Source organism: Stigmatopora argus, chromosome 17, assembly GCF_051989625.1.
Source record: "Stigmatopora argus isolate UIUO_Sarg chromosome 17, RoL_Sarg_1.0, whole genome shotgun sequence".
In the NCBI taxonomy this organism is placed as follows: domain Eukaryota; kingdom Metazoa; phylum Chordata; class Actinopteri; order Syngnathiformes; family Syngnathidae; genus Stigmatopora; species Stigmatopora argus.
In genome coordinates this window covers 12,707,479-12,735,175 of record NC_135403.1, presented here as the reverse complement: position 1 = coordinate 12,735,175, position 27,697 = coordinate 12,707,479, and the positions used below count along the sequence as shown (strand labels likewise).

The 27,697-nt window shown below is 46.7% G+C and overlaps 5 protein-coding genes across 6 annotated transcripts; 3 read left to right on the top strand and 2 right to left on the bottom strand.

The window, feature by feature from the left end:
* Positions 1-213: 213 nt before the first annotated feature.
* buc (bucky ball) lies at positions 214-3,718 on the bottom strand. The gene is made up of 6 exons (XM_077624515.1): positions 3,539-3,718; positions 3,162-3,314; positions 1,584-2,939; positions 1,407-1,496; positions 497-634; positions 214-421 (listed from the first exon to the last, which is right to left on the bottom strand). Exons 1-5 carry the CDS (start codon positions 3,543-3,545, stop codon positions 525-527), a joined length of 1,716 nt encoding a protein of 571 aa, XP_077480641.1. The 5' UTR covers positions 3,546-3,718; the 3' UTR covers positions 214-421; positions 497-524.
* Positions 3,719-4,096: 378 nt separating this feature from the next.
* Positions 4,097-8,271, top strand: kbtbd2 (kelch repeat and BTB (POZ) domain containing 2). The gene is made up of 4 exons (XM_077623757.1): positions 4,097-4,294; positions 4,850-5,234; positions 5,308-5,473; positions 6,134-8,271. Exons 2-4 carry the CDS (start codon positions 5,062-5,064, stop codon positions 7,703-7,705), a joined length of 1,911 nt encoding a protein of 636 aa, XP_077479883.1. The 5' UTR covers positions 4,097-4,294; positions 4,850-5,061; the 3' UTR covers positions 7,706-8,271.
* A 1,165-nt stretch (positions 8,272-9,436) lies between these two features.
* Positions 9,437-14,454, bottom strand: avl9 (AVL9 homolog (S. cerevisiase)). Its single transcript, XM_077623750.1, has 15 exons — positions 14,254-14,454; positions 13,576-13,696; positions 13,432-13,517; positions 13,276-13,347; positions 13,087-13,176; positions 12,958-13,024; positions 12,841-12,881; positions 12,324-12,362; positions 12,182-12,251; positions 11,780-12,108; positions 11,294-11,648; positions 11,109-11,226; positions 10,984-11,037; positions 9,848-9,936; positions 9,437-9,734 (listed from the first exon to the last, which is right to left on the bottom strand). Exons 1-15 carry the CDS (start codon positions 14,335-14,337, stop codon positions 9,631-9,633), a joined length of 1,719 nt encoding a protein of 572 aa, XP_077479876.1. The 5' UTR covers positions 14,338-14,454; the 3' UTR covers positions 9,437-9,630.
* lsm5 (LSM5 homolog, U6 small nuclear RNA and mRNA degradation associated) lies at positions 14,218-16,166 on the top strand. 2 transcript variants are annotated; one of them, XM_077623755.1, is made up of 5 exons: positions 14,218-14,399; positions 15,545-15,640; positions 15,720-15,747; positions 15,828-15,900; positions 15,981-16,166. In XM_077623755.1, the coding sequence occupies exons 1-5, from the start codon at positions 14,291-14,293 to the stop codon at positions 16,011-16,013; spliced, it is 339 nt and encodes a 112-aa protein (XP_077479881.1). In that variant the 5' UTR covers positions 14,218-14,290; the 3' UTR covers positions 16,014-16,166. The 2 variants fall into 2 exon arrangements, with proteins under 2 accessions (XP_077479881.1, XP_077479882.1); XM_077623756.1 differs by lacking the exon at positions 14,218-14,399 and adding an exon at positions 14,829-14,994.
* A 1,190-nt stretch (positions 16,167-17,356) lies between these two features.
* Positions 17,357-27,577, top strand: LOC144092133 (E3 ubiquitin-protein ligase RNF31-like). Its single transcript, XM_077624922.1, has 22 exons — positions 17,357-17,556; positions 17,631-17,777; positions 18,439-18,594; positions 18,663-18,722; positions 18,785-18,944; positions 19,012-19,158; positions 20,717-20,867; positions 20,979-21,091; positions 21,166-21,302; positions 21,420-21,644; positions 21,997-22,254; positions 22,810-22,995; positions 23,055-23,261; positions 23,949-24,122; positions 24,211-24,309; positions 24,879-24,968; positions 25,061-25,175; positions 25,248-25,360; positions 25,760-25,873; positions 25,932-26,074; positions 26,750-26,918; positions 27,319-27,577. Exons 1-22 carry the CDS (start codon positions 17,383-17,385, stop codon positions 27,385-27,387), a joined length of 3,207 nt encoding a protein of 1,068 aa, XP_077481048.1. The 5' UTR covers positions 17,357-17,382; the 3' UTR covers positions 27,388-27,577.
* The last annotated feature ends 120 nt before the right edge of the window (positions 27,578-27,697 follow it).

Sequence of the window (27,697 nt, the reverse complement as noted above, 5' to 3'; positions counted from 1 at the left end):
AAGTCCTGAAATGTGATTTTAGCAAGAGCGGTTCATCAGAAAACACGTTAGACCGCATTGACAAATTCCCCAATCTCATTGATGGGCAAATTGATTCTAGCTAAAGAAATTCAAATGTCCTAGCATTTGCGTCAACATGCAAGAGCCATTCATGGGTTGGCTGTTGAAATAAATGAAAGACAAAAGCATTTATAAGGACAATACTTTATTGGACTGGCCCCAAACAGTGACACCACATCAACTCCACCACAACCTTTGAGCCCACCTGCCTCCTAGTGACCACGTGCGAGGCAAAAAAAATAGATGTATAAAGTTTTTTTTTGGCCTACAAACGAGGCTTTATGTGCAGTGCAAGTACACCCGGTGCCCTAGATACATTTTTCTTGAACATCCTCGTGTCAGAACACCTTCGAGGGGGGGCCTGCGGAGAGACGAGGGGCGTGGTTAGTAGTAGACAACGACGAGGGACCGCCCAACTTGGCGAATTTGGACTTACAGTTCAACTAAAGTTAGTCGTGAGAACATCAACCTCTGTCCCAGTGAGGGGACGGCAAATCTTCAGCATCGTCGTTGTCATCATCGTCGTCATCTTGGGGTCTTTGGTGAATCAGCAATTTTCGGGGAGCGGTCGACTCTGTCAATCAAAACGGAAATTGGTCAAATCAATAGCTCGGTGTGGATCGCCTGCTGGTGTCAGGTCAAACCCAAGCTGACCCCAGCACCAAAAACAGTTTAATGTGCCTAAGACCGCTTGGGTTTGAGTACCTAAGACCGCTTGGGTTTGAGTACCTAAGACCGCTTGGGTTTGAGTACCTAAGACCGCTTGGGTTTGAGTACCTAAGACCGCTTGGGTTTGAGTACCTAAGACCGCTTGGGTTTGAGTACCTAAGACCGCTTGGGTTTGAGTACCTAAGACCGCTTGGGTTTGAGTACCTAAGACCGCTTGGGTTTGAGTACCTAAGACCGCTTGGGTTTGAGTACCTAAGACCGCTTGGGTTTGAGTACCTAAGACCGCTTGGGTTTGAGTACCTAAGACCGCTTGGGTTTGAGTACCTAAGACCGCTTGGGTTTGAGTACCTAAGACCGCTTGGGTTTGAGTACCTATGACCGCTTGGGTTTGAGTACCTATGACCGCTTGGGTTTGAGTACCCCTTGCTAATGTTGTAAGGTAATGACCAGTCTTGGTTGAAGACTAATTTGAAAGATCTTGGTCTGGTTTCAGACAATGCGCAAAGGCCCAGTTTGGGGATCTACTCCAAGTAGTCTTGACCTTGACTCAATCTCAGTGGTTCCTGATTTTGGCCAAGTTTGGTCACGGTCTTGAGCAAAAATCTACATCTAACCAATGCAAGGACTCTATTAGGAGCTTCTGAGGTCTGGTAAATACAGAACAGAAGGGACTAAACCTAGTTGCTGCAGAGGAGGTCCTTGCCGTCTTCTGGTAAGGCCTCCGCCTCCGTCAACCCACTTGTTCTGCTCGTCTCTGTAGAGTCTGTCTGTGAACGAATTCATTTAAAAGATTTTCAACAAAAGGGATTCATAGGAAATTTACCAGCCTATCGACGAAGACCTGGGAGACAAACCTTGACAGGTTCTGTACTGCAGTTCGCCACCCACCGTCTCTGCGGTGTTGTCGTCAAGACCCCGGTTGGCGTCGAGAAGGTCCAAGGGGTCTTTGTACTGGCTTCTCTTATACCAGGGTCTGCCAGGCTGTTTTGGGGGCCACGAGTGAGGCTTCCTGTGGGCCGGATGCTTCCTGGGCGGAGCGCTCCCTCGTCGGAATCGGGCGTCCTCCTCGGAGTCGGCGGCTTCTTCCCTGTACGTCTTGGGGAGGTGGCCTTTGCTCCGACTGCTGCCTTTGGGTAGATTCTTTCCACAGCAGGCGCATAAGAGCTTGTTGGAGGGGGGGAGCCAGGCCTCGTCCACCCCCGCTACTTTTCTACCCGAGTAAGCTCGGCCGGGAAAGAGATCCACGTCATCTAGATCGGTGGAGAACATCTCATCCCGCGAGGAGAGTTCATCCAGGGATGGGCTCAGGACGCTCATGCGCTCGTGGGTGTTCTGCATGGAGAGGCGGTGGTGGTGCTGGTAGTAGTAAGGGGTAGACGGGGACGAGAGACGTGATCCTGTCGAGGCGAGAACACCTTCCCAAGGGAGCTGGAGGACCCGGTAATCGGGATCGACCTCGCTCGAGGCTTGGAAAACATCGTCCTCGCCTGGGACTGGCGACAGGGACTTGACGGAATCTAGACTTCTCACGATGTCATCGGGATCCGGTTTAGGACCGTTACCGGCGGCCACAGGATTATCTGAACGGATATCCGTGACGTCCGACTTCTCGTGAGGAAGGAAAGGGTTTGCTGGTGTCGGATCTGGGCCGTCTTCGTGAAGGGAGGAACTATCAAGAGGCAAATCCATTTCCGCCCTACCGGACCAGCACGCCTCGGGGCTCAGGGCATCCAAGCTCCTGAGGCTCGAGTCGGGAACGTACGCGGCCGTGGTGGAGTCGCCGAACGCCACTGCCGGAGACTCTGAACTTGAGGCCCCCGGCGTCACTGGCGGGGGGCTTTCGTCGCCCTGCTCTTGACCTTTCTTCTCCTCGGCCGGAGAGAACAACCCCGAGGAGTGAGACGCCATGCCCGAGTCCAGTTCTCGCTCGGGTCCCCGGAGCTCGGAGACTCGGATCTTGTCCAGGCACTCCATCAGCTTGCTGAGGGGGTCGTTGGGGTCTGTCTGGACCTCAGAGGTGGCCATCTCTCGCCGGCCTTGAGGCTGCGGGAGATGCGGTGGGCGAGGGACGTCATTCCAGGCGGGGGCGAAGAAGCGAGGCTCCAACGTGCGACGGTAATCCATGGGATGCAACGGGGAAGGAGGGAAAACAAAACCAGGATACGGCATGTACTGAAAAGGAGCCATGTAGGGACGGCCCATATTAAAACCTAGAAGACAACAACAACAAAAATGCAGAAGTTTTAAGCGCCCCCCGGTGGACAATGTATGCAAGTGCCTGCATTAAACGAAGAAACTGTTCACAAATACATCCTGAATTTGCACATTTTGGAGTCTTTTATGATGCTAATACGCTAACTGGAATGTTCACCACTTTGCTGCCAGACACTCGTTGGCTAGTAATATTTCGTGGAGAGGATAAAATTTGATACCCGTAGGCATGCCATAGTGGTTGAAGGGGTTGTTCATCTGCCAGTGCTGATAAAGGTAGTAAGGTTGGGATGGAGGCTGCACGTAAAAAAAAGGTCGGGGGTGCTGATTTCGCTGCTGCCCGTCGCTGCAGGCATGGGGTGGCTTGCTTCCATCTGAAAGAAAAATCACATCAACGTTACTCATTTGGACTCATTTATTCATTTATCACCAATTGGGGGCAGTAGGCAAGTACAAATCCACAATTTAAAAAGTGTAGGCATCTCATCTAAAACAACGAGAGAAGCTTTTAAAAGTGCTAATTCATTTTATTAACAATACTAAAAATAAAATGTTACTTTACCAAGAGAAAATTCTAGTACATACAACAACTGCTTACCTTCCATGTATTCCTTTCTTTCTGTCTTTGTTCAACCCGTCTGAAATAAAACACCACAAGATCACGACGACCGAAAAGTGAACGTCAACAAACAATCTTTTACATTTACTAGTATTCGAGTCGCTTAACAAGTCGATGTGACCTCATCGTTAACCATCACCTCCTAGTAACTAATTGCGCAATCAGTTCAAATGCACACACCTGGTTCCCACGGTTGTACTACTCGTGCTCAACAACAAACTAGCAAAAAAGTTCAAGTTAGAGCGAAGGTATGATGTAAAAATGCGTTTTGTGTGTGACAGGTCGGTTAAAGTTAGGAAGTTTTATTTGATGGATGATGCACGGGAATAAGGTCAGCGCGGTCACGCATGCGCAGTGTGCCCCCGTCGGAATAGATGAATAAAAAATAAAAATAAATTTTAGAGCGACGAATAAACAGACAGTGACACGTGTGGTTAAAATATTTAATCACAGACGGTGTTTTTTTTAAATAAAAATAATGAATAGTAATTATTTTGATTACGAATGCCGTTCATAACTTCCGGTGTTCTGTCGGATGCTCTACGCATGCGCAGTTTATTTCCCCGGCCTCCGCCGCTCTGTGCTTTTCGGGCGCTTAAAAATGCGCTTTGAGCTCACCTCACCCGAGCTCCGTTCTTTACTGTCAAAACTCACCTTTGGAACCGCATTCTACCCCGCCGCGGACAAGAAAAGGTTTTGGGACGCTTTACCGCTCCGAGTCATCATTAAACTACCGTGAGAAAAACATTTTAAACGGGTTTTAAGGGCTTCGGCTGGAGGAAGAACCACACAAGCGGTTAGCCTCTGTTAACAATTAGTTTAGCCGTATGGTATCTTCCAGAGATGGCCTCGCTTTCTAGGAGGGCTTCTGAGCTAAATTGTGTGCTTACTGATAAATTTTAAACATTTGAATCCATTCTGGAAGTGTTTGCCTTTAGTTTTTTAGCCGAAAACTTGAATGACTGTCGTGTTGAACAGAAGCTAAAGGTGCTAAATGTCCGCTAACGTTACTTGAGCCGCATATGGAACATTACGTGGAGGCGGACTGATTTAGCGCCTTTACTAGCTTCTTGGGTTCGTTTGAGAAGAGCAAAGACACATTTAACATTGCTTTCTAAAGAGGAGACGAGTTTTGTCCGAAAGTGGAAAATTAACAAAAAGTATGTGACAGAAAATTCACGTTTTGAAGGCGCCAGGCGTCCAATGGCAACGAACTGGACGTCTATCGCCGTCAATGAGTTCATGTGAAAAATGGCTAACTCATCGCGCGCGCTCATTTATCTCCCGCAGGTTCCCGCCGATGGAGTCGCGTCACTAGGCGGACCCTCCGCTGGTTACTCGGCGCCAGGTGACCTCTGACCTCACCCGGGCGGGGGGTTCAATCCCTAGCTGAGACCGACGTCCCGCTCTCGGACGGTTCTTGTTTCCCGGTCGGCATCGAGCCCGGTTCGGCCGGCCGCGCGCACTCTTCGAAACTGGGGCGCGATTCCTGTGATGCGACCATGTCGGGTCTGGGCGAGCGCAGGCCGGTCAACGCGGACTACGCCGTCTCCCTGCTGGAGCAGCTCAAGTTCTTCTATGAGCAGAAGCTGCTGACGGACGTGGTGCTGCTGGTGGACGACAGTGAGTTCCCGTGCCACAAAATGGTGCTGGCCGCGTGCAGCTCCTACTTCAGGTGAGTGATTTCTTGATTTTTTGCCCCCCGCCGCGGCACCCCCGAATGAATTTGTGCGCCGTCTCGACCACAGGGCCATGTTCATGGGCGGCCTGAGCGAGAGCAAGCAGACGCACGTCCACCTGAGGAACGTGGACGCCGCCACGCTGCAGATTATCATCACCTACGCCTACACGGGCTACTTGGACATCAGCGACAGCACCGTGGAGCCGCTGTACGAAACCGCCTGCTTCCTGCAGGTGAGCCGCCATGTTGAATGTGGCAAGCCGTCATGTTTTCGGAGTTCTTGAAGGGTTTTAGAAGTACAAATATTGAGAAACTAGCTTAGAAATGCGTTGAATTGGAGTGGTCGCAAATGTGGATCGCTATTCAATAGTGACTATTTCTGCTTTAAAAAAAAGTATGAATGGTTATTTTTTTCAACTCTCCGGGTTTGGTCAGATAAGGCTTAAATGATTGACATTGACAACCGTGGGCGTCCAGTCCATTTGAATTTTGACATTTTCAAATGCTAGTCGCCAAAGCAGAAGAATGATTGGACGTCAATAATCATCTTGGGAGGGGCAACGAGCGCCCATTGTTTATGGGAGTGGGGAGATGGTGGCCATTTTGGGTCAGGCAAAGTACATATTGCGCAATATCGGGACGTTATTTCTTAGTCCTCGGCGGTACTGGTGATATTATTATGGTAATTTTAATATCGGGCTTTTGTGATGGCGCCTTTGTTCTGAAATCCCGGTTGAGTCCGAAGCTAGCTAGCTATTTAAAAATGATTCGGCTTACTCAAATCGAGCTCGCATTTGCCACCCGGAGCCTCGAATTTGTCGGCAAAAATCAGAGAAGCGACTCGTGGTCGGGGCGTGACTGACGGTGGTGCTCCCCCCCCCTGTCCCCCGCAGGTGGAGGACGCCCTACTGCAGTGCCGCGACTACCTGGTGAAGAAGATCAACCAGGAGAACTGCGTGCGCATGCTGAGCATCGGCGACCTGTTCAGCTGCAGCGAGCTGAAGCAGAGCGCCAAGCGCATGGTGGAGCACAAGTTCCCCACCGTGTACCGGCAGGACGCCTTCCTGCAGCTGTCCCACGAGCTCCTGGTGGACTTGCTGAGCAGCGACAACCTCAACGTGGAGAAGGAGGAGACGGTGCGCGAGGCCGCCATGCTGTGGCTGGAGTACAACATGGAGGCGCGCTCGCAGCACCTGTCGTCGGTGCTCAGCCAGATCCGCATCGACGCGCTGTCCGAGGTGACCCAGCGGGCCTGGTTCCAGGGCCTGCCCCCCAACGACAAGTCGGTGGTGGTGCAGGGCCTCTACAAGTCCATGCCCAAGTTCTTTAAGCCCCGCCTGGGCATGACCAAGGAGGAGATGCTCATCTTCGCCGAGGCGCTGTCGGAGACGGCGGGCCTGGGCGTGTCGGCGTCGCCGGCGCCCGTCGCCATGGTGTGCTACAGCCCGCAGGCCGAGAAGGTCTACAAGCTCCGCGACCCGCCGCAGAACCTGCGCAAGGTGGGCACGCTGGTCACGCCCGACAACGACGTCTTCATCGCCGGCGGGGAGGCGGTCCTGGAGAGCGCCTTCGGCCGCGGCGGTGGCGGAGGCGGCGGCCCGCACGTGCTGGTGGACGCCGTGGACAGCTTTTTCTGGCTGGACGCCCAGCAGAACTCGTGGGTGGCCAAGACCCCCATGCTGTGCGCCCGCCGCAAGCCCTCGCTGGTCTACTGCGACGGCTTCATCTACGCCGTGGGCGGCGACAGGGTGGGCGGCGAGCTGGACCGCCGCACGGTGGAGCGCTACGACCGCGCCAAGGACGAGTGGACCATGGTGAGCCCGCTGCCGGCGGCGTGGTTCTGGAGCACCTGCGTGGCGGCGCACGGCTGCATCTACGCGCTGACGCACGACCTCACGTACTGCTACCTGCCGCGCGCCGACGCCTGGGCCGAGATGGCCACGCGCAAGCTCAACCGCTGCCACGCCTCGGCCGCCGCCTTCGGGGACCTGGTCTTCTACCTGGGGGGTGTGACGGCGGCGGCGGGTTGGGGCGGCGCCGCCGCCGGGGGGCGGGCGCCCGGCCCGGCCAACGGCTCCTCGCTGGCCGTGGAGATCTACGACGTCCACAAAAACGAGTGGCGGCGGGCGGCCGACGTGCCAGCCAAGCGCTACTTGGACCCCCGCGTGCACGCCGTGGTGCTGCTGGACGGCCTGTGCGTCTTCATGCGGGAGACCCACGCGCACGACCGGCCCAAGTACACCATCTACCAGTACGACGTGGAGCTGGACCGCTGGTTCCTGCGGCAACCCGTGTCGGAGCGGGCGCTGTGGGAGTTGGGCGACGCCTTCCACTGCGCCGTGGGCAAGCTCTACCCGTCCTGCCTGGAGGAGTCCCCCTGGAAGCCGCCCGCCTACCTCTTCTCGCCCGACGACGCCGAGGAGTTCGAGATGGACGGCGAGTTGGTCTCCTTCCCCCTGGCGTAGGATTGATTCTCTTCCCCCTAAAGTTACTTAGTTAGTTCCCACGTTGGGATCCTTTCCCGCTTCTGGACTTTTTGCATGTCCCCGATGGGCGTCCTCCCACATTCCAAACGGCGCCCGTTCGTGTCATCGCGGCTCCGAACGTTTCAATTGGCTAATGTGGAGGTGTTCAGGCGGCCCCGGTATTTTCGGACGGCGGTTTGATCTCAAGCTGGCGTTCATGTAAAATAAGTTTTCCCCAATAATACCTGACTTGTTTTGGGGGTAATGGCTTAAACGCCAATATCGTCGCCATGGTAACCGGATTTTTCCGATTTAAGTTGCACGACATGTGGGGAAAAAGAAAACACTAGTCTTTGGTTTTGTCATGTAAAACGACAAATTGGAGAGCAAAAAACTCAATGTACATCTGCATATTAATAGTTTTCCCAATCGTGTAGACCCAAAAATAACTAATAAGGTACTAAAAAAGCACCTGTCTCATTGGCTAACCCATCTTTTAATTTTGTACTCGCGGCCCAGCGACCAATCCGGGGCGAGGCGGAACGTTACCCAAAATATCCCGGACCCCGTTCAGACACCCCCCCCCCCCCCCCCTGTCAGAATCCAAAGGGCGGAGTTTAGGTTTATTTTTTTTTCAGGTTTGGGGGTGCGGCGGCGAGGACGACTGCGGGTCCAGTCGCTCACCCGCCCGCCAGCCACACAACCTCGGGTTTTCCCTCACGCTGACCCTCACACACGCGAAACCTCCACTATCAGCATTTCTCATTTCCAAGCTGCTGAAGTATATATATTATATATATATATATAGGGTAAAATATCTATTTTTCATATGTTTAAATATAGTGGGGGGGTTACCAGGTCTATTTTGTATTAGTGTTTTTTTTCTATTATTTAATATGAGACATTACTGTAGTGTGATTGTCCTCGTCCGCTAACATTTTTCCTGGAGGGGGTGCTTGTTGCTATGGAAACCGGCCCCTAGCAACCACTAGCAGTAGTCTGGAGGGGCGGGGCTTCAACTCATGAGCACAGGTGCTTCATGGCAGACGTTTCAAAGCATGTTTGGCTGCATCGTATTCTTTTGGCACTGTATTTTCATGGAACGTTAATTTATTAAAAAGGCATACCGACATTTTTTTTCTCATTTGTTCGATAGAAGACCCACTTGAAGATTTAGACTTTTTTAATACAGCAATATAGTTCTTTTTTACAGCTAGGACAAAAAATAGTCTGTTTCGAGCATACTTTTTCAAACGAAAATGTCAGATTAAAAAAAAAAGATGCATATTCCTCCACATGACGTGCAAATATTGTGGCCAATCATTGACGGTAATAGACGAAAAAGTAATTTTATTTTGGGGGGAAGCAAACAAGTTTCTTTTATGCAGCACTTGACTCAAAACATTAATTTATCAGAATTAAAAAACTTTTATTTTGGAAAAAAATTGCCGTTTAAACGTGATAAAACATTACTTTGTATTTCCTTTAAAAAATGTATTTAGCCTGACAACCACAGCCATCCAAAACGACTTGGACATCTATTGGCGTCAATGGAACTCAATGAATTGATATCACTTTTCCCCCCCAAGATAATGCTAACATTAGCACTTCTCCAGTGCACAGACAAAACACAAACATATATTCCTTAATTTCATCCACCACAAATAAATAAAATGGATAAAAGGTAGACAAAGGTCAAAGGTCACGAGCAGGTAAAAGCAAATCAATCAAATCACAAACAAACCAATATGGTTGTCGTGGTAACGGCACCCGCTTAAAATCCCCATTCGATTAAAACGCCCCCCGGTGGGAGGTCCCCGTTACCATGGCAACCGCACCAACGTCGTCCGGCAAGCGCCGAATGGGGCAGCGAAATCGACAACGCCCCCTTCTGGTTCAAAGTCTGAAGTGGTTAGGGGGCGGGGTCAAGGGTCAGCCTGAGCCACGGTCTCGCCCGGTTGGGCCAAAGTGGAGAACCAGGACGACATGGCCGACTTGGCGCTGGTTAAGGCTCCGCCCACCGACTGACCTGAGTGCACAAATTGGGGGACGGCCTTCAAAAATTGGAATGTAATCAATATTCCTTCTTTTTTTTTTGTAAATGTTTTTTTAAATTAATTATTATTATTTTTGTCTTCTTACCGACAGCCTTGCTGGTTTGCACCACGCTCCTGCTGGTGGTCATCATGGCGTTGCCGATCTTCTTCCCCCGGTCGCTGTTGTTTACCGAGCTGGAGACAAGTTGGAAATTCACACAAGCTGCCATTGACGGAGATAGATGTCCAAATCCACTCAACGTGAAAAGTATGTCAAACATTTCATAATACACACACACCTCTTTTTCATGGATAAAATTGTCCGTGGTGCTTTTATACGTTATTAACTCATTTGCTATTTTTGCACGTTTTTTTCAATAATATAAAAGCTAATCCTATTATAATCACTTAAAACAGGGGTGGGCAAAGTAAAGAAAAGGACCACAGTGCCTTGCTTCCAACTTCTAAAAAGGAGACTCGCTTTCCACAATATTGCCGTCGCACACGTCCAATTAGCGGATTGCAATCAGGTGCTTCTCGCAGCCCAACCCCCGTTGCGTCAACTCCGTCTGGGCTGGGTGGCTTAGACCCTGAATTGTAACTTTTGCGGGGGAGGTTGGCTCTTGAAAAATACTAGAGGAGGAAAAAAATGCTGGCGCCCCTGCTCTCTCTATAGCAAGGGTGTCAGACTCGGGTTGGTTCGCGGGCCGCTTTAACGTCAACTTGATTTCACGTGGGTCGGACCATTTTAGATATAATATTTAGATTTTTTTTTGTTTTTGTAAATGGGTTAAAAGCCCTGCATATTCCGTTTTTGATAGATCTAAAACAATGTTTATTCGAGCTTTTTTAAATATATTTTTAGATTTTACAAAATGATTTTTGAACTAAAAACACAGAAAAATTGATTTAAAAAATGACAATGATTGATTTAAAAGGGGGAAAATCGGGAAATCTAATATACATCGGACCATTTTAGATATAATATTTAGATATTTTTAATAAATGGATTAAAAGCACTGGATTAAAAGCCCTGAATATTCAGTTTTTATAGATCTATAACAATGTTTATTTTAGCTTTTTTATATATATTTTTTAGATTTTACAAAATGATTTTTGAACTAAAAACAATTGATTAAAAAAAATTATTGATTTAAAAGGGGGAAAATCAGGAAATGTAATATACATCGGATGTCCGTCCGCTTGCGACAAGCTCATTTGAGTGGACGGCGGTGGACTCACTGCGAGAGGCGGAGCTTGACGTCGGCCACGCTGTACTGTCCTTGGAAAGGGTGCCTGCGTGCCGGAAGGAAAAGCATGATGGGAAATGGGGAAATTTGATCCACGTCAAATTGGCGAAACGCTACCCCGGCGCGACGGCGGCCATCCCGGCGTGCTTGTTGCCGTTCCACAGCCGGTAGTTGTGTGTCCCTTTCCACGCGGCCACGAAGGGGGCGCCGTAGTCGGACAGCAGTCTCTCGTGGTCTGCCGACGGAGAAAGAACGTCGACGGGAATGGGCGCTCGGCAAGGCCCCGCGGCGACCTTTCTCACCTTTGTCTGAGCAGGACGCCAACAAGGCGTGGAGGTAGAGCGCGAACTGCGCCCGGATCCACTCGTCGCCGCCCTCCCAGCCCGTCCCGTCCAGGAAGACGTCGTCGCGGTTGTCCGTCACGTGCTTGAGGAGGTGATCGGCGAAGCGCAGGTCGGCCGTGGTGAGGCTCAGGACCTTGCGCAGCTCGCCGTCGTGGACCTGCACGCCGCCTTCCTCCACCTCCACCAGGGCGTCGCTCAGGTGCCGCTGCTGGCGGAAGAGGACGTTGGTGGCGCCCGCCACGAAGCCGCGCACCGACACGTCTGACAGGAGGTGGTGCTGTTGCAGGGCCATGTACGGGAGACACAGGTAACCCTGAAAAACCACAACCAAGAGATTTGTATTTGCCGTCCACCTCGCGGTCTGGCCGACCAAAAGGCCGGCGACCAATCGACCCACACGCGCTAGAACGCCCTTTCCCGCACCCCGTCCGCCCGTTGACTCACCTTGGTGAAAATGGCGAGCGGCATGCCGTACTGATCTTCCTCCAGGCCCGACAGGAGTCCCTGCGTGAGGCCGCCCTGGCTTCCGAGCGGCTGCGCCGTGATGGGCGCGCCCGTTCCGGCGCCCGTTCCGGCACAGCCGTCCGTCCCGTTCCCTTCCTCCAGCACGCCGGGGTCCAACGTCTCCCAGTCGCTCTCCGACGACTCCCGGGACGTGGGCTCGGGGTCCGCGCCGTCCCCCTCGGCCGGCGCCTTGGGGACCCCCTCGTCCGACGCCTCGCCGCTCCCCGGGCGGTAGCGGGAGGAGTCGGCCAGGCCGTGCTCCAGCATACCTGCGACCAACGCCGCGATAAAACGGGGGGGGCGTCTCCCGCGGAGAAGCCGTGGATGGCGGGCGGTGCTTACCCGGGAACAAGGACAGGACGCTCATCAGCGTTCCCACCAGTCTGCTGACGGGGGAGATGTAGAAGAGGACCTGCGAGGGGGCGGCAGTTGGCGGTGAGGAACGCGGGTAAGCGCCAAGACCTTGGCCTTTTTTGACCGATACCTTTTTCTCCAGCAAAATGAGCTTGAAGAGGATGAGAACCTGTCCAGGTGAAAAAACAGGTTTTGGTCACATGGTTGCACAATTTCTGATTGTCCCTAGATCATTTATAGATAATTTAAATTAATCCAAATTCTTTTTTTGAGCCTCTCCATAGAAAATAAGCGGTATTTTTTTTCTTTCATAACAAGGTGAAAAATAATATTTCCTTCTTGTTTGCATTTGAATTAAAAAAGAAAAACAGTAAATATTCTTTAAAAAAAATCCAAATATTTCCCCAAAAAACTAAAGGGGGAAAAGAGTAGACATTGTGACATTAAAAAAAAAAATTCGGGTTCTTCTTAGATTTTTTTTCAATTTAATTTTAAACATTCTGTTTATTTGCCCCTCCCAGTTCAAATATATTGGAAATCTAACCCTGCCAAAAGCAGCCATCGACTTGTGCCATACTTTGACATTTAAAAAAAATAAAAATAAAAAAACCTTTTGACAAATAATGCCATATTTTTGATCTTCTTACCTTTTGTCGAATGTGCAGGATAAGATCTCGCGGCGACAACCCTGCCAAAACAAAAAAACACCACCAGCTGGACTCCGAAGAACCGGCAAGGATGGTCCCGACGCCCGGACCACCTACCGAGAAAAACCTGCGACCCGTCCAGGGCGGAACCCCTCAGCGAGCCGTTCACGTGCTCGTAGAGTTCCTCGGGGAGAAAAAAAACGGGTGAGTCCCGTCGGCGGCGAAAATTCGGGAACGTTCGCTTACCTTCAAAATGGAGATCTGCGAAAAATCCTTCTCCTCGAAGTAAGCGTGCGTGATCAGCTGCAGCTTGGCTTGGAGAAGTCCAAACAAAGGCTGAAAATTTAAAATATATATATATTTTTTAATTTTTAGAAAGAAAGTTTTGCGATGCCTCATTAGCACGTATCGCGACAACCCGCTTTTTGTCCTCACCACGCGGCTGAGCACACAGACGCTTTTCTGCACCGTTTCACGCGTGACGTCGGCTTGTCGGACCTTTAGCGCCTACGGACGGGAAATTGACACCCCAAAAAAATGTCAAAACACCCGTCAATTTCGCCACGTCACCACTTTGCCGCTTTACCTTACCTTGGCTTCAATTTGCCGGTAGCACGACACCCCGTACACGCACTTGGTGTCGCCGCCTAGTGGCGGGAGGTGGAAGTACACGGTGTCTGGGGGTGAAAAATTGTCAACACGGGTGATTTTGTGCGGGTTTTATGTGGGTCGTACCTTCTTGGAAGTTGTGTGCTCCGTCGGGGAGCGCCAAAAAGGGGAGGTACTTCCATTCTTCAGGTAGCATGTTGCTATCGTGACCCTCTTGGGGCATCAGTGGCGGGTAGGAAAATTCCACCTGGTGATATTAAAAAAATAAATCATATTTGTTCCAAAATTGACCCCTGTTATGGTTGTAACATGTTTACAAAAATTGGTGAAGTCATTAATTAGTATTTTTAAAAATTCTGGTCAAATCCATTTGAGGTCCATTGCATTCAATGGGGGGAAATTAGTTTAAAAAGCTTGTTGTATAATATCAATGTTTGTTCTTTTGTCTGACGCAAAATGGCTGCCTGCCAGGTTTTATTTGCAGAACAGGTTTACTTAACACCCTCAATCAAAACACAATTAGACGATGCAACAAAAGCAACAATGGAAAGTAAACACTCCCAAAATTCTTGTTAAAGTGAAAAAATAAAAACATCACAATACAAATTTGAACCTGTCTTAAAACCATACTTTGCCACCTAAATGTTGCTGCGTGTCTTTTGTGCGACAACAATTCCAACAGCTGGAAATGTTACGTCAGCGAAAACAGCTGATGCATCATCATCATCTTCATCTCCCCCTCCGCCCCCTTCTTTCATGTGGACATAGGTAGCCTTTAGCATGTTGCTAACTGCGTCGACCCACCTGGCAGCCCTTTTTGTGGTGGAAGCCGACCACCACGATGTGGAGCACCGCTCCCGGCGATACGTCCTTGTCCCGTGGCTCCATCTGGGGACTCGAACTCGCGGGCGTCAACGCAGCAGCCCCTCGGCAGTCAAACAACACAACAGGTACGATACCGCACGATTGCGTTTCACTTCCGCCTGGCCAGAACGAGCAAGAGGAGGGAAATGAGTGAGAGAGTTCCTACCAAACATTTCCGCTTTCGCACGCGTAACTTCAACGCAGGCTTAAACTAAAATAAAAGGAATTCACATTTATTATGACTTTATTTCAAACTTTACGGTAATATTTAATCACATTTAGTGATATTTAGGTGTTTAATTTAGTTCATTAGCGTTGAAACCCCATATTTTAGACCTAAACGACGGACTGCAACGGAATTGGAACGCTCTTAACATGCTTTTATTACTCTTCGGATTTAAACAATGACGTCATATATTAGCCAATCTAAAATCCGGTGTGACGTGGTATAAATCGGTAGAAATTATTCAATATTCGCACTGTCCTTACTCTCGTTTAAGTGCACGCTCATGATAGGAATCTATTTTCAGATTCAACTAAATAAAAACGTCATCGACGACAGTGGGTTCGACTACTTTAGACTGGTTTCTCCCTTTCTTAACTCCATTGCTTTTCCCTGAAAGCTAACATCAAACATGGCGGCAACTCAAGCCACGAATCCTTCACAATTGCTCCCGTTGGGTTTGTACAATTGAAGCTATTTATTTTACATTATACTCATATTATTGCGTATTGAGGAAGAAAAACGTAATACCTTTACCAAGTTCACGTTATTAGGAGTTTGCCAACTTTTACAATAACTGTAAGCATCGCTCCTCGAACGCGTGCTTTTGGCATTTGAATTCTATGACAAAATCTGTCATTATTTTTAAGTTTTATTTACGAGAGTGAGTATTTATGTAAGAATATTTCATTAAAATACATATTAGAGACCTATTTGAATGAGTTGCATTGACAGATCAACGTAAGTGTTAAAAAAATAAATAAATAAAGTCCAGGTCCATTCATGAAACACAAAATTTAAATGATAGTCCTGGATAACTCATTTTTAACGTAGAATTTAAGTAGAATGTTATTTATAAAAGTAAAATGTAATTTTAAAGTGTTAGGTTTATCGTTATTGAAAAAATATATATGTTCAATAATGATATATAGAGATCCTTTTATCCTTTTACATCAATATGGATGTTAATGTAGTTATGATTTATCACTTATCGATTCATTGTTTCAGAGCTCGTGGACAAGTGCATCGGTTCCCGCATCCACATTGTCATGAAGACGGATAAAGAAATCGTCGGAACTCTTTTGGGCTTCGACGACTTTGTCAGTATCCTAAGAATCGAAATGGTGTGCTAATTTTGTCAGATTGCCTGTTGTCGTGCAGATTCCTGAACTTTTTTTTTAAGATATGGTGCTCGAGGATGTGACAGAGTTGTAAGTTTTTTTTTTGTCAAATATATTAATAAATCCTCAGTGTGATTTTGGTTAATGAACTTCCCCCCCCTATGTTTTAGTGAAATAACACCAGAAGGTCGCAGGATAACCAAGCTAGACCAGATTCTTCTCAACGGCAACAACATTACAATGGTTACTAACTGTTTAATGTGACCGTTTATTTTCTTTAATCTTGCTAAATGGTGGCAATTAATCATATTTTTTTTCTACAGCTCATTCCAGGTGGAGAAGGTCCAGATGTTTAGGGCGATTGGAGTGTTTTTCTTTTATTTTGGAGTTTATTGTTGACTCTTTTTGCTCTTTGGACATGAAGAGATTTTTTTTGTAAAAAAAAAATGTTTTGGAAATAAGTGTAACATTGTCAAGTACGCACAAAAATGAATGCAGCAAAAACTAAAGTGTTTTATTGATATTTTTTCGTTCGGGGCAGCTTAAAAAAAGGTTTCCACTAATTTTTAGAACATGGGCAACTTCTCTGCAGAAAATGTTCTAAAGTTTGTGTAAATTAGATTCTTTTGTTCAGTTAGAAAACTACCTTCGCTGCATTTTCGAGGCTAATGATAGGCAATAAACTTTATTTTTACCCAGGAACTACGCCAACAAAATCTTTAAGTGGTAAACAAAAGGACAAAATGTATATTTTTGTTTAATTTCCTCATCGATTTTCGTATGCTTTCGGTTTGGACTGAGTGACATCACTTCCGCTTAAACCTTCACTACAATAGCTCCAAATATCGTTCGATGAATCTATAGTTTAAGCCATTGACTCTTTTTCAATACATGATCTTCTTTGGGTCTTATTTGGTGAATTATTTTTTTAATGCTAAAACATAAATATTACGTTAGGTATAAAATAACAGTTTGCAGATAACTTACTGCGAAAATACAGAACATTACCGAAAGTGCAGTATCAGACACACTTCCGCCTTTGTGCTGCTTTAAGCGCCAGTCAATCAAATCAAGGTGAGTAGAAAAACAAACAGTAAGTCAACGTTTTCGCAATTTAAAAAATGATTATTGTTCAAGTTTATGTTTTTGAGCACTCTGTTGTCAATTTCAAAGAAAAGTGAACGTAGACTTTGACTGTACAATCTGTAACAATTCTTGTTTTAGTCTACTCACAATGTACTTTTTACAACGTCGACGTTCGACTTGGAATTACAAGTATTTTACGGACTTAAAAGAGAAAAATGATTTCGTCGCTTACATTTTTCAAATGTTATGTTTACTGACGAGACATGCTCGTCCGGTTTGGACTTCCCCTGACACTTTGTTTTTCAGTGAAGTCTCCGGCGTTTTTAGTTCAAAGTCCCCGCTAGTGCTAACTTTGACAACTGTTTGCTAACAAATATTACTTCCTAGCAAAATAATAGAACACACTAAAACGCGTCAGCACATAGTTAAATGTCAACCTTATGATAAAAGGCTGTCAAAATAAATAAATAAATTGAACCCAGATCGTAGTTATGGTTTCTTACAGCATGCTAACTAGGCCTGCCACGATTAATCGTCAAATATTCGATTAATTTAGAGACCTGCTCGAAATGGTCCAAATCCATCCTTTTTTATGACCTTTTCATCAAGACCATGTTATCATTGTCAACAGCTATCCAAATGGAAGAGGCGAGGAAGAGAGGCGAGGCCTTGCTCACCTCCGGGGTGATTCACAACCTAAAACCCGACGTCCAGCTGCTGGCCGACCTCCCTCTCCCGCTGTCCCAGAAGTACCGTCACCTGATGGTGGGCACCATGTTGAAGGACAACGTGTCAGGCGACAACAAAGCCCAGGTCAACAGCGCAACCCGATAAGCCTTCGGGGGGCTTCCTTTTCTCATTTTTGAACGTTATTTTCTTCCCGTTAGGTGCTGGAGTCATTGACTCGTTTAGTCAAGGCCTTGGGGATCCTGGAAAAATACGGTTGCAACCTCACCAGTCCTCTGAGGCCGAAATTCTGGCGAAGCGTCAAGCACGCCAATACCGTTTTCAGGGCTACGGTGGACTCCATCCAGGTAAGCGATAATGCTAGTTTTGCGTGGATGTAAATCAGGGGTCTCAAACTCCAGATTGAATCTGTGCGAGCCACGTGAAAAATCCCACCGAACAGTTTTACATATTAAAAAAAAATAGCGCAATCTTTAAGGTCAGAGGTATCAAACTCAAACCCTCGAGGCTAGCCACATTATTTTGGGTGTAAATTGTGCGCATTAACTTGCTGTTTTTTTAAATTTGAGGAATGTCATAATGATAAAAAATGATTTAAAAAAAATATTTCTGTTGAAAATAAGACTATTAGAGAATATTCACTTTTCCTTTTTGTTATTGTAGTCAAAAAAAAAAATTAAGAAAGAAAGTGAATATTTGTTATATCTGCCCTTTTTTATATTTAAATAAAATATTAGGAGAGAATTTGAGGGAGAGAAAATGAGGATTTGAATAATTTTAGCTCTCTAAATGATTCACTTCAGCTAACGACTTTACATTCGGCTAACAGATTCAAAACTAACATTAGCATGAGCTATGCTAGTTGTCCTCTTGTCGCATACACACTATGAAAATATAAGTGGTGGCAAAATGCTCTCGGCCCCCAAAGCTCGGGTTTGAGACCCCAAACCCCCATCCACCCGACGTAGCCCCCTCATGAGTCATGACGGTGAACATGTCATCGCTCAGGGCGGCCGGCAAGTGCTCTTCCTTTACGGCTACACCCAGCAGCAGTCGGACGGCCTCAGCTTCCCCGATGACGTGGCGCAGCCCGACCGGGAAAAAGTCGCCGCCGTGACGCTGGAAGTAATGACGTTGCGTACGGAGATCGACGCGCTCATCAAGGTCTGATCCCTCGCCAAGCAGTCTTTCCTTATCCTCGTGAGTTTACCAACTCATCAACTCGTTTTTAGGGTACGCATCCTCACCCGGACATTTTCAAAGATTACATCCCACAGTTCAACATCTGGAAGGTACGTGAATAAATTTGCATTCTCGCCAATTATGTGTGAACAAGTACATTTTTTTTCCCCAGCCACAGCAGGATTTTACCACGACGGACGACGTCGCCATCTCGGCGCGAGAGGCGGAGTCCGGACGAAAGCGCTTGCCTCCCAAGGTGCTTCCCAAACCCAAATTACCGGCGGAATTTCAAGCTACGAGATCGGGGCCAAACAATCCCTCCGTTTTATCAAGTAAGAATGTGTGACTATTGGTCGAAATTTGGTGGACGCCACTGAAACCCCGCCTTCTCGCTCGCAGCGGCGGATCAGTGCAATCTGTGCGGCGACTCGGCCACGGTCGTCTGCTCTTCGTGCGACGGGCAGTCTTTCTGCGGGTCGTGCGACGACCTCTTCCACCGCCACCCGACCAGGAGCCATCACCAACGTGAACCCAAAACGGCAGCAGGTACGCTAGCTTACGCGCTAATTTTTAGAGCTCATGTGTCAAAAGTGGCAGCCCGGGGGCCAAATCTGGCCCGCCGCATCATTTTGTGTGGCCCGAGAAAGTAAATTGTGAGTGCCGACTTTCTGTTTTAGGATCAAATTAAAATTAGGAGTATAGATGTATGTTAAATTTCCTGATTTTCCCCCTTTTAAATCAATCATTGTCATTTTTTAATCCATTTTTTCTGTGTTTTTAGTTCAAAAATCATTTTGTAAAATCTAAAAATATATAAAAAAAGCTAAAATAAACATTGTTTTAGATCTATAAAAAGTGAATATTCAGGGCTTTTAATCCAGTTCTTTTAATCCATTTAAAAACAAAAACATCTAAATATTATATCTAAAATGGTCCGGCCCACGTGAAATCAAGTTGACGTTAAAGCGGCCCGTGAACCAACCCGAGTCTGACACCCTTGCTATAGAGAGAGCAGGGGTGCTAGCATTTTTTTTCCTCCTCTAGTATTTTTCAAGAGCCAACCTCCCCCGCAAAAGTTACAATTCAGGGTCTAAGCCACTCAGCACAGACACAGTTGACGCAACGGGGGTTGGGCTGCGAGAAGCACCTGATGGCAATCTGCTAATTGGACGTGTGCGACGGCAATATTGTGGAAAGCCAGTCTCCTTTTTAGAAGTTGGAAGCAAAGCACTGTGGCCCTTTTCTTTACTTTGTTTACTTTGGCCCACCCCTGTTTTAAGTGATTATAATAGGATTAGCTTTTATATTATTGAAAAAAATGTGCAAAAATAGCGCTTGAGTTAATAACGTATAAAAGCACCACGGACTATTTTATCCATGAAAAAGAGGTGTGTGTATTATGAAATATGTGACATACTTTTCACGTTAAGTGAATTTAGACTTCTATCTGCGTCAATGGCAGCTCGTGTGAATTTCCAACTTGTCCCCAGCTCGGTAAACAACAGCGGCCCACGTGAAATCAAGTTGACGTTAAAGCGGCCCACGAACCAACCCAAGTCTGACACCCTTGTTTTAGAGTTTATGTTCATTTCAAACACGGGTGTCAAAATGGCGGCCTGCACTTTATGCAACCATTCAAAGGAATAAGATACATATGGAGAGACTATAGTATCTTTGATTTTTTTTTTTATGAAACCGTTTTTTGAATTAAAAATATATACATTTTAGTTCTAAATGTAAAAAAAATAACAAAATCTTTCCTTTTTAAAAATGTAAATAAACCATATTTCTTCAAACATACTATCTTACCTCTACTTACGAGATTTTCTGGTTGCCCTTTGATTATGCAAATGACCGTCCAACCCCCGACCAAAAAAAGAATGTTTTTGCATACATGTTATTCATTTTAATATTTTATTAAATAATTTTCTTATGTGCTGCTCTACTTACAAAAAGTTCTGAAAAAAATTCTGGAACCAATTGATTTCGTAAGTAGAGGTACGACTGTAATGACTAGTATTTCCTTTGTAATTAAAATTGAAATTGTAATCTAAACTGTATCTATGATTAAATTCATATTATTTTTGTGTCTGTGTATGTTAAGAAATGTGTTGCATCTGCGGCATATCGGGCGCGCACACCCGATGCGCCACTTGCGCGCAAGATTTGTGCCGCAAGTGCAACGACCTCTTCCACTCGCACCCGAGCCGGAAAGGTCACAGCCGGATGCCATTGGAGAACGCCAAGGTCAACAGGTACGAATGGTCACGTGACCAAAATTGTGTATGTTTTAAGATCATTATACTCAAAGTACTTGCCCTACAGTAGCACAAGTAAATGTAACTCATCAGTCATTTGGTTTTCAGCGCTTCTTCTTCTGCGGCGGCGGCGTGGACGTGCACTTTCTGCGCCGCCGTCAACGGGGCGCAAGATTCGCTCTGCGCCGCGTGCCGCTGTAGTGGCACGCCATCCAACACGGGTGAGTTCGCCGCCTTGAGGTCGCTTTTCAAAGTAAAAGTCAGAATTTAAGGAATTTGTTTCTACTGTGAGCAGAGTGGCAGTGTAAGAGCTGCACGGTCATCAATCAAGGCAGCAGTGTCCTATGCGTGGTGTGCGATCGCCCCCGTCTGGCTCCTCCCCCTTCCGTGGCCGCCGGGGTTTCTGGCTCGGGTTCCGGCGCTGGAGCGGAGGTGGCTCGCATTTCAAAATTGACATTTTTCTCTCATTTACAAAGGCCATATTTGCAGAATTTATACAATTTTGAACAATCGTGCATTGATTATTAACCTGTTGATGTTTTTTCTCAGCCAACGTGGGACTGTCAGTTCTGCACTTTTGTCAACCCCTCATCCACGGTGGCTTGTGAAATGTGCCGCAAAGCACCCGGCGCGTCCCCGCCTCCTTCGAAAAGCTCTGGCCCCCCGAAAGACCTGGCTCCGGCACCCCCGCGGCCCAAAACCAGAACCTTCTCGAATGTGAGGAGGCAGGAACGCATGAGGGAAGACGGCCTCAAGCTCATTCAGGAAATCAAAGTAGGTTTTGAAACAGTTAAATATGTCAATCAGTAAATATATAATAGGATAACCGATATGTTATGTATGGACTTAAAAAAAATACAAGATAGGCCATTATAGCAAATAAAATAACTTATGTTCACTTTTGGGCGTTTGTTAAATATAATTTAGCATTACGTGTTGGTCTGTATTACAAAAGGAGGTAAGAAAAAAAGAATAACTTCTAATATAAGCATTTAGATAACAGGTTTCATGCTCTAACATTTAAAATAATATATATAGCGGGCTCCAATATTATTTGAAAAATAATAAGGTTGTGTGAATGTTGAAATTTGACCATCTTGAAGACCCAATGTGTCGTCCGTAACAGGAAGCCGAGAAGCGCGGCATCAGCCCGGAGGAGGTCTACGCCGCGTTACGCTTCTGCGGCGGCAATACCGACCCGTACCGTTGGCACGCCGCCGAACTGCCCCACCTACTGGACGAAATCTGCGCCGCGGCGTCGTCCTTGGACGCCGGTGACCGAGGCCTGGCGTCGACCAGGGCCGAGGCCAAGTTGGCCTGGTTGGCCACCGGGGGCGACGCCGAGCGGGCCGTCGCGCGGGTGCTGCGGGATCGCAAGTTGAAGGTAGGAAATGGATCCGTCCGTCTATCCAAATCTTCCATTATAGCCACTTATTGCGAATGAGAGGAGGACACGGATGACCTCTGTACTTGGATCAGGTTAAAAAAAAAACATACTACAACGAGTGGAGACCGTCCAAAAGTGTTTTTTACGACTGCTCTAGCCTTTTTTTCCCCACTTTTGAACTTTAGGTGCACTTCCTTAAGACACCAATCACCAAAGCAGGACATGACAGATGTTTTTCATTTTTGTTTTGAAAACGTGTCGGGTTTCCGTGAGAAAGGAGAACACGCCGACCTTGAGAGATAAACCCACGTGGGAGTACGAGCCCCCTTAAATGCTAATTCAAAGCTGAAAATTCCTCAATTTCAGCTTCGGCGGACTTTGGCCACCCCTGAGCTTTGAGATACGAGCACATTTATGGAAAATATGACGCCAACGTTAAATTACATACTGTTTGAAATGAACCCAATGACGACATTAAGAAAAATGCACGAGCTGGCGTAAAAAAAAAAAAAAGGAAATTAAAGTTAAAAATGTCTAACGTTGTGTCTTTAGATGACGGAGCTCCACTCTCTGGGCTTCAGGGACCCCCGCCAATGCGAGGAGGCCCTGCGGCAAAGCGGCGGCCAAGTCAAGGGTGCCCTTTCCCTCTTGCAGCGCCCCCTGCTGGACATCTTCCACGTGGGCATCTGGAGCGACCGGCCCGAGACCCCCCTGGACCCCGACCACCCCGACAAAGAGGTGAGCACCGCCACGGGTCGCCGCGGCCCCGGTTGACGTCGGCCGTTTCCGCCCCGCAGCGGCTTTGCCGTCGTCTGCTGGCGCTCCACAAACTGCCCAGCTGGGGGCGCTGCGAGCTGACGCTGTCGCTGCTGCGGGAGCCCGATGTTACGTATTCGCTGGACGATGTGGTGCAGGCCGTGCGGGAGTCGCACGACCGCGACTTCATCCGACGCGTCCTCAACAACGAGTGCCCGTGCTGCTTTGGCGTCTTCCCTCGTCGAAAGGTAGTCGCGCCGCGACCTTTCGTCGTGTTGGGTCCACCAATCCAAAAAAATTCACATGGCCACACTAGGCTTTTTTTCATGTTTTTTTTAGGCTTTTAACTTTTTTTTTTTATACTTATGTCTTATGATTTTTTTTTTTTTTTACCCAAGATGTATCTTGAAATCATTCTCTCCATTTCAAATGGTTTTTTTGCATTACATGCAAAAGTCACCATCAAAAATTCCTATATTGGACTATAAGCCGCTACTTTTTATATCTATACTTGATGTTCATTCATTTTTTTATACTGCTTGCCTTTTTAGTAGAATGATTTTTTTTATTTTTTTACCCAAGATGTGTCTTGAAATCATTCTTTCCATTTAAAATAGTTTTTTTGCATTACTTGCAAAAGTCACCATCAAAAATTCCTATATTATACCGTAATACTTGGACTATAAGCCGCTACTTTTTCCGCCAACCTATGCGTACTTGATTTTCATTAATTTTTTTACACTCCTTGCCTTTTTAGTAGAATGACTCCATAATACACAGGTTTTCTATTAATATTTGCATGAAATAGTGCAAAAATGAGTGGCAGATCATTTTGTTTTGATTCCATTTTAACCACAATTTCCAAATCCTTCCTCACGAAAAGTGCATTTTCATGCTTATTTTTTGTAGCGGTCGTCTTTTCTCTTTCCCCTCAGATGCAATCTCTGACGTCATGCGAGTGCTCGGTTTGCCTGGAGTGTTTCACGCAGCACTTCACCATCGCCGTACGCGACAAGCACATCTGGGACATGGTTTGCCCCGTTTGCCAAAAACCCGACATCAATGACCCCGAGCACCTCAACGGTTATTTCTCCACGCTGGACATCCAGGTGCGTCCGTCCGTCCGGTCGGGAAAGTGAAATCGAAAGTGACCGGCTGACCCTCGGGCGCCGCGTTTGCCGTGTTTCCTCTCGCCAGCTGCGGGAATGTTTGGAAGCGGACGTCTACGAGCTCTTCCACAAAAAGCTCCGAGATCACACGCTCAGGAAGGATCCCAATTTCCTGTGGTGCTGCCACGTAAGTTGACGACAATCGGGTCGCCATGGGCGTCCAATCCATCTGAAGCGGCAGGGTGGCAGCCCATGAATAGGAATTAGGTGGAGTTTGACCTAAGATAGCAACGACTTATCAGTAAAGAGTCAGAAAAAGAAAAGGAGTTGTAAATAAAGCCAACGTTCCTTTGCTGCCATCCTGACCCTTTCGACTCGATTGGACGCCTACTCGGGATAAACTCGTTTGAATTGACAAAATTAGTTTTTGATGTGGTATTTTTTTGAGATTTTTTTTCTCCAATATTCAAAGTAAGAATAATTATTCACATTTATCTTTTTTTTTTTTAAATCTCTTATTTTGGAATATATTTAATTGTACTTATCATTACATTTTACATTTACTCATTTAACAAAAGTGTTTATCGAACATTTAAAACCATTTTTTTGTATGTCTGAGTTTAGCCGTCGTGTTTTTCCCCCCCCTATGAAATTTCCTGTTTTTCCATTTTATCTTTCTCCAATCAAAAAATAACATGGTGACTTCAGGCAATAATTAGCGTGTTAGCCAAAATGGACTCTTTGTGTTTTTTATAGTGCGGCTACGGCTTCATCAACGAAGGCGACCAGATGAAAGTGACGTGCCTGACGTGCCACAAGAGCTTCTGCGCTAAGTGCAAGAAAGCGGTTTGTAAAAATGGTTAATTTTCATTTTGAACAGGCCCAAAAAAACGTCTTAATTCAAATGTTATCATTGTGGACAACCGCCTGTGTTCTAGTGGGAGTCTCAGCACCAGGATTTGTCCTGCGAGCAATTTCAGCAGTGGAAGCGAGACAACGACCCCGAGTACCAGCGCCAGGGTCTGGCCGGCTACTTGATGGACAACGGCATCAGTTGAGTGGCTAAAAATAACCCAAAAAAATCCTCCTTTTGAACGTGACGTCAATTTTAAATTTTTGTTGCAGCTTGCCCTCACTGCCGCTTCCAGTACGCGCTGACCAAAGGCGGCTGCATGCACTTCAGCTGCACTCAGTGCCGTTATCAGTTCTGCAGCGGCTGCAATAACCCCTACTACACGGTGAGGGTGCAAAACCGCACGCCATCCGCTTCAAGCTCCGTGGCGGCGTAGGTGGGAGCGTGCGCGTTGGCCAGAGGAAGTGCACATTTTATTTTTCCATTTTTTTGCCTCCTCACACTTCTTGCCATTTCAGAAAACGCCATTAAAAAAACAACAACCTTTATCCAGAACTTATTTTTGCCGTCATTTAAAAAAAGATTAAAAATTGCCACCATATTCATTTTAGGAAATTTCCCTCTTTTTTGGAAACATAGAATCTGTGAAAAATTTGTACCCTAGTTTTCATAATGAAGGTGCACTTGTGTTTTTGCCGCACACCACAAATGTGACCCGAAAACTGTCGTTTTCTGTCTTTGTGGTCTAAAAATGACGCTAACCGATGCATTTTTGCGAACGTAGACGGGCTGCCGAACGGAACTGTGCGACTTCCCGGGCCTCCACGCTCACCACCCGCGCGACTGTCTCTTCTACCTCCGAGACTGGGAGCCCGAGAGACTGCAGGCGCTTCTAAAAGTACGACCTTCCGACGCCCCGAAACGCGAACGCCCGCTAGCGTTTCCCTCTCTTCCAGAGGAGCGGCGTGGACTTCAACACGGAAGCTCCCGAAGGACCGCGGGCTGACGCTTGCGGCGTGATGGAGCAGAAAGACGAAGTGGGTAATGCCGACTCGCCGTGCGGCGTCCCCACGCAGGCGGGCCAGGCTGGACTGTGCGAGTGAGTACAAAGTTAGCGGCACTTTGACGTAGCATTGCCTAGATACTCGAATAAATTCCATTGTGCCAAAATGGCTCCCGCAAGTATTTTCAGGGAGCCAAAAAGGCTTCCACTAGTATTTTCATGGAGCCAAAATGGCTTCCACTAGTATTTTCAGGGAGCCAAAATGGCTTACACTTGTATTTTCAGGGAGCCAAAATGGCTTCCACTAGTATTTTCAGGGAGCCAAAATGCCTCACACTAGTATTTTTAGGGAGCCAAAATGGCTTCCACTCGTATTTTCAGGGAGCCAAAATGCCTCACTAGTATTTTTAGTCGTCCAAAATGCCTCACTAGTATTTTTAGTCGTCCAAAATGCCTCACACTAGTATTTTCAGGGAACCAAAATGGCTTCCACTTGTATTTTCAGGGAGCCAAAATGCCTCACACTAGTATTTTTAGGGAGCCAAAATGGCTTCCACTGGTATTTTTAGGGAGCCAAAATGGCTTCCACTAGTATTTTCAGGGAGCCAAAATGGCTGCTCAGCATTCAGCAAATTGTAATTTAAACATTTTAGGCTTAAAAGATAAAATCAGTAAATTCTTTATACACAAAAGTTATTCCTTCACCTATTTTTTTTACTCCACACCTTTCGTTTTGTTCTCTGGTGAAATTTGTTGTTGTTGTTTTTGCAGTAAACACTACAGAGAGTACTTGGTCAGTCTGATCAACGCCCACTCGCTGGACCCCGCCCCTCTGTACGACACCCCCAACTTGATCCGGGCTTGCGAAAGGTACCGCGTGGACGTGCAGAGGATGCCCGCCGACGAGGACGAGAATGCCTACCACGCACGTCTGCTTAAGGTGACGCTATGACTTGTGGGTACCGAATGCCGGTCCTGACCATTCATTCCCATTATATAACAATTAGCGTGCTAGCTAAAAGCTTGAATTTAGCATGCCATTTAAAGTGTAACTCCTATTTTCATTGACTAGCAGAGAAACGTCATTTCTCCTCCAAAGGTTAACTTGCATTTAATTACCCGTTTATAATGTAGTTCCGCCCTTATCGCAGCATTGTAAAGATTAACTCCCAGTTAATTACCACACTTTTATTTGTTGGTCGATGACACATCTTGCATTCATCTGGAAAATTTGGACACCGTGGCACGAAACATGACTCACTTGAGAAAAAGAAAGCTTCTGCAGTGGCTTTTTTGACGTCCCAGATTTTTTTAAATTTTATTTTTTATATTTTTTACAGAAACTAATGGAGGTTCCTCTGGGTGAAAAAGTTGTCAGGAGCGCCACACAACAGCTGCACGCAACTTAATCTGGAATCATGTCGGTTATAAAGCATCAAATACTTCAATTTTGCACAATATTACTATTACTACTACTACTAATACTTCTATTACTATACCGTTTCGAATGAAGTGGAATGGAAGACAAGAAAAAGTATGTAGTATAATGTATTCGTGTACTATCTATTCAGTGCAATTAAAAGCAAACTATGTTATCTATCTCATTAATGATTTCATTCCCTAAATGAAAGTTCATTGTTCTTCAACTGCCACCCTCCCAGTTTAAAATGGATTGGACGTCTACTAGTGGTAAACCCATTTTAATTCACAGCAGGGGGA

Coding starts and splice junctions, on each gene's coding strand:
- buc (XM_077624515.1), bottom strand. Junction 2,940..3,161: donor CCACTATGGCATGCCTACGG/GTATCAAATTTT, acceptor GTTGTCTTCTAG/GTTTTAATATGGGCCGTCCC. Junction 1,497..1,583: donor GCAGTACAGAACCTGTCAAG/GTTTGTCTCCCA, acceptor ATTCGTTCACAG/ACAGACTCTACAGAGACGAG.
- kbtbd2 (XM_077623757.1), top strand. CDS start 5,062: ATGTCGGGTCTGGGCGAGCGCAGGCCGGTCAACGCGGACTACGCCGTC. Junction 5,235..5,307: donor GCGTGCAGCTCCTACTTCAG/GTGAGTGATTTC, acceptor TCTCGACCACAG/GGCCATGTTCATGGGCGGCC. Junction 5,474..6,133: donor AAACCGCCTGCTTCCTGCAG/GTGAGCCGCCAT, acceptor TGTCCCCCGCAG/GTGGAGGACGCCCTACTGCA.
- lsm5 (XM_077623755.1), top strand. CDS start 14,291: ATGTGGAGCACCGCTCCCGGCGATACGTCCTTGTCCCGTGGCTCCATC. Junction 15,748..15,827: donor CTCGAGGATGTGACAGAGTT/GTAAGTTTTTTT, acceptor CCTATGTTTTAG/TGAAATAACACCAGAAGGTC. Junction 15,901..15,980: donor ACGGCAACAACATTACAATG/GTTACTAACTGT, acceptor TTTTTTCTACAG/CTCATTCCAGGTGGAGAAGG.
- avl9 (XM_077623750.1), bottom strand. CDS start 14,337: ATGGAGCCACGGGACAAGGACGTATCGCCGGGAGCGGTGCTCCACATC. Junction 13,697..14,253: donor ACCACAAAAAGGGCTGCCAG/GTGGGTCGACGC, acceptor TAATATCACCAG/GTGGAATTTTCCTACCCGCC. Junction 12,363..12,840: donor TCCTGCACATTCGACAAAAG/GTAAGAAGATCA, acceptor TCACCTGGACAG/GTTCTCATCCTCTTCAAGCT.
- LOC144092133 (XM_077624922.1), top strand. CDS start 17,383: ATGGAAGAGGCGAGGAAGAGAGGCGAGGCCTTGCTCACCTCCGGGGTG. Junction 21,645..21,996: donor AGCTCATTCAGGAAATCAAA/GTAGGTTTTGAA, acceptor CGTCCGTAACAG/GAAGCCGAGAAGCGCGGCAT. Junction 24,969..25,060: donor GCGCTAAGTGCAAGAAAGCG/GTTTGTAAAAAT, acceptor CCTGTGTTCTAG/TGGGAGTCTCAGCACCAGGA.